The sequence below is a fragment of the Miniopterus schreibersii genome (assembly GCF_964146895.1).
Source record: "Miniopterus schreibersii genome assembly, chromosome: 14".
Classification (NCBI taxonomy): Eukaryota; Metazoa; Chordata; class Mammalia; order Chiroptera; family Miniopteridae; genus Miniopterus; species Miniopterus schreibersii.
Window position 1 is genome coordinate 24959495 of NC_138114.1, and position 8552 is coordinate 24968046.

Below are 8552 nucleotides of genomic sequence, written 5' to 3' on the forward strand. Positions count from 1 at the left end.
AACTAGTTGGACCTAAGTGGGAAGTCGCCAATGGGAACCTATTGTGAGAGATCTTAAATTTAATAATTCAACAAATATTTACTGACTGATTGCAAGATGCAAGATACTGTGCCAAGAACCATAAATATTTTAGACCCTAGCTGGTTAAAGAACGACAAATTAGAGTTTTTTCTTGCTAATAGAGTCAATAAGGCATATGTAAAGTTTTTGAGCAGTGAAATGGCAAGATAAAACTGTGCTTGAAGGAAGGGTCATCTGTAGCAGGGTGAAGGAAAGACAGGAGCATAGAAAGGGTACAGAGGAGGAGTTAAATGAAAAGGTTGTTAACACAGTTCGGGAATGAGGCACTGGGCTGTACCAGGCTCCATGCAGTGTGTATGAAAAGAAAGTGGTGAATGCAAAAAAAAAAAAAAAAAGAAAAAGTGGTGAATGCAAAATACTATACGTGGGGGACAAAAGAGAGAAGAAGGAATGGAGGTTCTGATTTTCTGAAACAGGCAACTAGAAGAGTAAGGGCCTCCAGTAGCACATATGGCCCTTTGCATGACCTAGACAGGCCTCCTCTCTAGGTACAGCAAGCACTAAGTCTTAGGGCCGCCACAACCCTGGGCCCAAGGGCAGCTCCTGTGAAGACAGAACAGTTTCCGCTCCTGCTCAACCCTCAGCCGAGTTCTTTTGTTCGGAGTACAAGCTGCAAAACATACATGGCACTCTTGTTACACAAAATAGAAACAGGAGTTTTGGAAGATGATGCTAGTTTTAAAAAGGCAAGAAAATGAGTTTGGTTTCAGGGGTTGAGTTTAAGATGGAATATGCCTATCAAGGAAGGAATGTTTAGAAGTTAATTAGAAATGCCAAAGTCAGAATGGTCAAGTTTGAAGATCCTGGTTTGGGAGTCACTGAAAGTGTGAGAATAAGTGAAACTGCCCAAAGCAGGAGCAGGAAGAGAGGAGCTGTGAAGGGGGATGGCAGAGGGGACAGAGGAACAGCTGCAGCTCCATAAAAATCAAGGACTGTGAGGTTTTGGGAGAGAGGGGGCAGATGTTTTCAGTTCAACAAATTGTGATGTATCCTTCCATGTGAATGGGCTCCAATAAATAAAAAGAGCAAAGAAATGCTTTGCTATAGTAAACAAGACCATATTCCCAAATTTCCTTATTCTTTTCCCACAGCAGAAAAACCCCAAACCTAGCACTTACTGGTAATGGTAATCAGCTTAATGTCTGTATTTAAGTTATAGTTTTGTTTCTAAAAATCTAATTTAGAAATGAAATATGTTACCTCATTAACTATCTTTTTGCAGTCTCAGGTTAGCAGATTAACCTAATCTAGGTCTTTCTTTTATATTATAATTTCAGTAAAATAAAAATACCTTAATACCTAATATATAATAACTTGCACCCAGTAGGCACTTAGATACTTGGAAATGGAATTAAATGCACTCAGTTTTTAGGTAGGATAAGTATTTTAGCCCACAATATATGCTATATATTTGTTTAAATGTTTGTTGGCTCTATATATTTTTATTAGTAGCAGTAAAGTATAATTATTCCTGTACTGTCAAGAGCATTCAATTATAAACTCCTCAGGGACATTCAATCTTTTACTTCTTTTTAGAATTTTGCAGATCCCAGTTATGTCAACGTAGGTTGTTAACAGGCTGCCTGAATTCATCTCCATCATATGATGACACTGTTGGATGACGCAGCATGATTAAAAGCAGGACTTAGATTTGGAAATCTCATGAGGTTTGACTACTGATTAATTTTGTGACTTATAGCAAATCATTTGAACAAATGTGGATTCATGTCAAAAATCATTTTGATATTTTTTAAAAAAATATATCTTTATTGATTTCAGAGAGGAAGGGAGAAGGAGACAGAGAGAAACATCAATGATGAGAGTCATTGATCGGCTGCCTCAGTCATGCCCCCCACTGGGGATCGAGCCCGCAACCCGGGCCTGTGCCTTGACCGGGAATCAAACCTCAATCTCCTGGATCGTAGGTCAATGCTCAACCGTTGAGCCACACTGGCTGGGCTTGATATGTTTTAATACACACAAGATCACTATCATGATTAATAATGAATAAAGATATACATGGAAGGTACATTGCACAGACATCCAGATCAATTTTATTACATTCAGAATTTCCTAGATAGGAAAAAGTAGGTCACATAAGAACTATATGAAAAAGAATACAATAACTTAACCTTTTGTATAATAATAATTCTAGCTAAGATGCCTAAGATTAGCGCTTCATTTTTTACTATTCTTGTACTTTTTACCACCTCGTAGGAGGATTTGCCTCTGGTTTCTTGTTTTCTTTGTTTTAAATTGAATTCCTGGACCTATTTTAAACTAGAGTTCTTTTTGTTTGTTTATACACTGCCTTGCACTAGAAAGGATATAAGGTGGTTAAACATCTTTAATCTTTTAACACATACATTCTAATTTGTACAAATTGAAGATATAATAGAAAATTCATGAATAGGCTAATAAAAATGTAGATATGTAATTGTGGCTTTCTCTGTAAAATTACATCTCTGACTAGGAAAATCTGTATGCTAAACCGCACTGTAACTCATTTTACTCCACCACCTGGTGGATTTTAGCAGTTATTCCAGAAGCAATAAAATTGAAAGGCTGATATTATATGCCAGATAATCTTTTCTGTGAATTTTTTTCTCTAATGCCACCTAAACCTTCCACATTATATATATGTCTTCCTTCTAGAATTTAAGGTTTCTGGGGGCATCTCTGTATCCATCACTGGTAGCATTTTAAAGGATTCTTAATGAATGTTCATTAAAAGAAAAATACATTTCACCAGAGCTGACTAAAGCAGAGTTTGACAGTCACAGAGAACACAGAGTGATCTACAATTTCCACATTTTAAAAGACTTTCTTTAAGCCTGAAAATAAATGAACTAAGGAGCAGCACTGTGTTGAACCATGTTGGAGCCCAAGGCAAAAGGGAAAAAATCAGTAATACTAATGCTGTCTTTATTTAAAACTTTGAGCCATTAGGGATTTTTTTGCATTAATTTTGATTTTTTAAATACTGCATTAAAATATAGTTTATCTTGACTACTGAATTTTTTGGCATCCCTTACATTTTGTTCCCATGGAGAGTGCCTCACTCACCTCACTATAGTCCTGACCACGTTAGAGAGACAATTTAAGAAAAAGAAGAAAAAAGAAAAAAGCTGAAAAAAGGAGAAGCTAAAGCAACAGCTAGTTTTTAAAAATAATGAATAAAACAGACAAATCTTTGGCAAATGTGATTAAAAATAAAGAAAAAAATAAATATATGCCATGTAAGTGGAAACACATTAAAAAATGACAAGGAAATGGATGATTTTGTAGGAATACATAAGTTATCAAACTTGACCAAAGGTAAGGGAGAAAATGGAACTGACCAAACATGAACTAAACTGAAAGTCTACTTTTTAAAAAGTCACCATGCCCAGTAGATTTACACTTGAAGTTCTACCTAACAAACAAGAACACAAATTCTGTTAAGTGTAATAATTATAGACTTTAGATAATTCATTTTTAAGAAGCCAGAATAATCTACACACAAAAACCTGAACTAGCACAAAAGAATATTACAAATTAAAATCATTAATAAATGCAGGTGCAAAAATTCTAATTAAAATAAGCTGTCATTGTGACCAAATTAGGTCAAGTTCAGAAATGCAAGAATGGATCATGAACAACTCTTAACATAACTTTGTATGTATATAATCGTACGTAGGAATTAAAGCTTTAGTTCCAGTGCATTGCACTTATAATATGGGAAAGACTTGTTTGAATTTGAAGGTTTCCAATAAACCTTTTTAAATCAACTCCTGTTATTAAACCTTTGATAGTTTATAATTTCTTTAGGTCCTATGCCTTTCTTATTACATTCAAAACCAAGTATAGTTTAATCAAGTTCTCTCCATTTCCCTTTCTAATTAATTTCTAATATAGAGAAAAGCAATTGGCCTTATATATTTATGTTATATGTAACCACCTTATCAAATTTCTTATTAGTTCAAACCATGTTAATACAATGTCAGGTTTCTTTGGTATGCACCCATGTAATCTTCAAATAAAGTTTTTATATTTCCTCATCTCTAATATTTAAGCCACATACTTATTTTCTTATTTTATTAATTAGAACCTCTATAGTATGCTGGATTACAATATGTTACTAGCCAGAATCCCTCTTTAGTTCCTGTTTTTTATACAAATGGCTTCAGTGTTTCACCATTCAATATGATGGTGTTTGGCAAATAATTTCTTCATGTTTAGCTATTCTTTTTCTACCCATATTTTACTGAGAGTTTTGTGCCTGACTTCTAGCAATACCTGACATATATATAAACATATATATGTGTATATGAATTCTCTATTCTGTTCCACTGACTATTTCACTATTTCATCCATTCTTGTGCCCATTCAGGTATACATATAATGCTATAATGTGATAGTGGCAGTCAGTCCATTCTCTATAAGAACAGAGAAGACTGTTTATTTAGTAAATGAAGCTAACTTGATGGTTCATGTCTGGAAGAAAAATAATGAGATCCTCATTTCAAATAAACAAATATATCTATCAAACATTAATTTTAGCCGTGTTAAAAACCTAACTTTAGTATATTAAAACTTTAAATATTAGAAAAAGGCTGAAGATAATTTGTGCAACCTGAAAGGGAGACTGGAGCAGGGAGATGAAGCAGGACTTTTAAAATAAGACAGGAAACATAAAGAGCAATAATATTAGGAAGAAAGACAAGCCTACAGCCAGTATTCCCAGAGGTTCTCAGTGTCTGATAAATAATACTACTGTATATTAACATTTTGAGGTACATTATCGTGTTTTCTCAACAATATTTTAAGCAATATTTTGGCATCCTCCCCTTGTCCCTGCACAGGTTGATCTACACTATGTGCTGTGAATGGCTTCAATAAATACTTCTTTAGTAATACTGAAATGCAGAAACCTTATCACTTTGCTGTTCAAGTTGAGCCCAAAGTGTTTCTCTCTTACCAGCCAACAGTAGAGTGGGGGCTGTTTTCAAGGTCTGTAGAGACCACCTAATGGACAGAGAATCATTGATGGCCTCCTCCAGGACATGCTGAAGATCTCTAATACAAATGACATTCATCTTCCCATTCAAGATTATATAAGTGTCCTCCTGTGCTGATAAAGCCCTGAATGCACTGAGTAAATATCATCTATCAGGGGATGTGGTGACGCTAAGGGACATTATTCAGAAAAAGCAATTGGGTGGGAAGTAATCATTTATATTTTCTTTTAGGTCTCTAATGTGAGTTGAAGTACAGTCCTTTTAAGTGTACTACTTAAATAATTATATTTCCCAAATAGTATTTTTAGAGATATTAAGAAATTTGGTTTATAAGCAAACTAATGATAAAAGACTGATGACTGAAGCCTTCATATTCATTTGTAAGCTCATTAACAAATTCACTTATAAACTCCTTTCATTTACACACGTCTACAGCAAATACTTATTTTCAGATTTTTATTATTTTTCTGTTCTTGTGCATTTATACAGATATCTGCTAAAAGTTTAGTCTTACCTTTTAGAGGGAGGCATTTGCTCCAATGTTACTAAAGAACCTGGAATGTTAAATTTAGAAAGTTGGCAAGAAGAGTTTATTCAATGTCATAGGAAAAATATTTTCCTGGACCTGCATGCCATGTCTGCTTGTTCACAGTATCTCACAGAGTAGATTTTAGTCTATGATAACTACCTCTCCTGGCATACATCAGACCACCTATGATTTTAACTAGCTATATTTTATTGAGTTCCTACTATGTGATTGGGATAATTGGTTGTTTTTATTCTAGGTATTGGCAACAAACAACAAATGGGAAACCTGAGACTCCTAGAAGCTCATGTTTTACTTCCAAGAGGCTTGGCAAGAAAAGAAAAATTTCACTACTGCTTGGCCTAAATGACTACATGGTCTATTGGCTAAGTCAATTTGGACACCAAATTTATTAGAAATGACACCATAGGGGACCAGGGCTCAGGGGATCAACTCTGGAAAGAACCTGATCTGAGAAGAAGCTTTCAGTATCTAACTGAAAAGCTGTGGCCTTGGGAACAGACTCTGAGAGAGAGGTTTTTGCCATCTTTCCTATCTAACCCCTGAACCTTCCAGTCGGCACAAATGGGTGGCTGGCAGAGCTTGTCATTCTAATGAATGACAGCTCTATGGATCAACTCTTCCCTCTGTGAAGACAGGAACTGTTTCATTAGAAAGGAAAATGGAGTTTTCACCATGCAGCATATTAAACTGCTAGTCTTAGTAACTTGAGAAAACTAAGTGAGTCAAAGTTCCAACTGGATTTCTTCCACTTGTCACTAACTAAAAGATTGAGCATAGGCTGAATTATCATAGGGAAGACCTCCTCCAAGAAGTTAACAAGTGTGCCTATTGACAGTGCTAACATGGTAGCTAAGCATCTAAGGTCTATAACTAGCTCATTCATCTTGATTCACCATCCATTATAAAAAGTGATTTTTTTTCCCACCTGGAGCATGGCATTTTTTTGGATCTTTAAAAAAATTATGGGATATTTCTTTCTTTCTTTTTTCTTAATTACAGATTCATTAAGGCCTCAAATTATCAGAGACTTCTTAGAAAGGACGTTATCTACGTGGATATGTACGTATATGTAAATGTACACTGACAACTGTGCATTGTCATAAGTTTTTGTATATATTTAACGCAATTTTATTGGTTAATTTCCTATGCCACTTTTGAAATTGTATTACTTACATTAGAGATCACAAGGGAGTAACTGGCTTAGTAACCAGTTTATCACGTTAAAATGTGTTTTTAAAGTATGCTAATTTCAAAAGGCTCATAGGGAAGACAGCATAGCTGAGCAGTCTGCATATAGTAATGGGAAGAATCTGGATTGCGAACGACTTTGTATATCTCTGAGCAAGGAACTGAATGACTGGCTCTGTGTTTCTTCATTTATAATATTGCAGCGAGTACTCCTGCACAGAGAACACTGTGTAGGCCAGTAAGGGAGTTGAGCACACCATGGAACACCTTGCTGACCCATCCCGAGTACACACGGGCTTCTGTGTTCCAACACTGCTGACCCGTCGGCATATAATTTGTGTCTGCACGTACATTAATTTAAATAATTTTAAACACCTTGCTGACCAAAGTAGCTGGCCGCACAGGCAAGTTCTGGCTCGAAACAGGCGGTCAAGCAACATGTATAACATCATTTGCCTTTCGGGCCTTAAAAAACTGAAAACTTCATAGAAACAACATGGTGGACTCGGTGTGTGAAGACTTAAACTTTTTTTTAGTAATATGTGGCATAGCAGATATCTTTCTAACAAATACCTCAGGATACTAAGCTTATGAGAAGTTAAAGGCACCTGAAGCCCCCCTGTTACTGAGAGCGGACGCCGGGAGGGGCCGGAAGGTAAATGCTGGCCGTGCACAGGAAACCACCGGGCCAACGGGGTCAGACCGCCTCCCTGAAGACGAGTTGAAGAGGGCAGCTAAGCCATAACTAAAACGGCGGCTTTTCAGGCTTTCCTCTTTTGTCCTACCTCTTATGTATTTATTTATTTAGAAAAATGGTAAAACAAGGGAAACACCAAGCCCCAGCCTTCAAATATTAATCAATCCAGTACCAATGACCAGTTATTCCCTGACCCCTTTTCAACAATCAAAACTGTGATCGCCGTAAAAGAATTAGTATAAATTTCCAAAAGGGACTGACGGGCCCCCTGAAAACCCAAGACCCCGGTATAAGTGCAGGGGGTCCGGGAGGCGCGCGGGCGGGGAGGCGGTCGGCCGACGCCCGGCAGCCGACGGAGGAACCGCCGCGGTTCGCGCTCCAGGGCACCGCCCGCGGCGCGCCAGGGCCCGAGCGACCCGGCGGGACCCCGCGGGACCCGGCGGGACCCGGCAGGCGGGAGGGCGCGGGGCGGTGCCTCCCGGACCCTCGCACCGCCCCCGGCCCCCGGGCAGCCCAGCTCCTCCGCCTCGACCGCTGCCCACTCACCCGGGGCGGGGGAAACGGGCCCCGGGCCTGGCCTGGGCCGCGGGCGCCACGGGCCGGGGCCGTGCGCTCGGGGGTCGGGGGTACCGGGAAGGAGCGACGTACCTCCGACTCGGGCGAGGTTCCCGCCGGGGTTACCGCCGCGGAGGTCGTCCCCCCGACTGTTGCCCCCAAAGAAGCCGCCATGATCTCTCCCCAGGAAAGCGGCCCCTCGTCACCTAGGCAACGGGGGCGGGGCCGGGGCCGAGGTCCCAGGGCGGGGCCGGGGGCGGGGCCGATGTCCCGGGGCGGGGCCGGGGGCGGGGCCGAGGTCCCGGGGCGGGGCTGGGGGCGGATCCCAGCGCCCCGCGGCTCCTGGGAAAGGGCTGGGACCTGGCGGTGGGAGGGGGTCCCGGGGTGAGACCTCTAAGGCGCGGGGTCACCGCTGGGAAGGCCCTTTGAATCCTTGGTTAGAGACAAACGCGTTCGTTTTAGTAAAAAAACAGCAATTTAA

At 39.6% G+C, this 8552-nt stretch overlaps 1 protein-coding gene across 4 annotated transcripts in view; it reads right to left on the bottom strand.

The window, feature by feature from the left end:
* CABCOCO1 (ciliary associated calcium binding coiled-coil 1) overlaps positions 1-8286 on the bottom strand; it is a 101199-nt gene extending 92913 nt beyond the window's left edge. For 2 of the 4 annotated variants that reach the window (XM_081159042.1, XM_081159044.1), the window contains exon 1: positions 8165-8273. In XM_081159042.1, the coding sequence (XP_081015168.1) occupies positions 8165-8245 (81 nt within the window). In that variant the 5' untranslated portion in view covers positions 8246-8273. Of the gene's footprint in view, positions 1-8164 lie in introns of all 4 variants that reach the window. The other 2 variants (XM_081159043.1, XM_081159041.1) reach the window with 2 other exon arrangements.
* Positions 8287-8552: the final 266 nt, after the last annotated feature.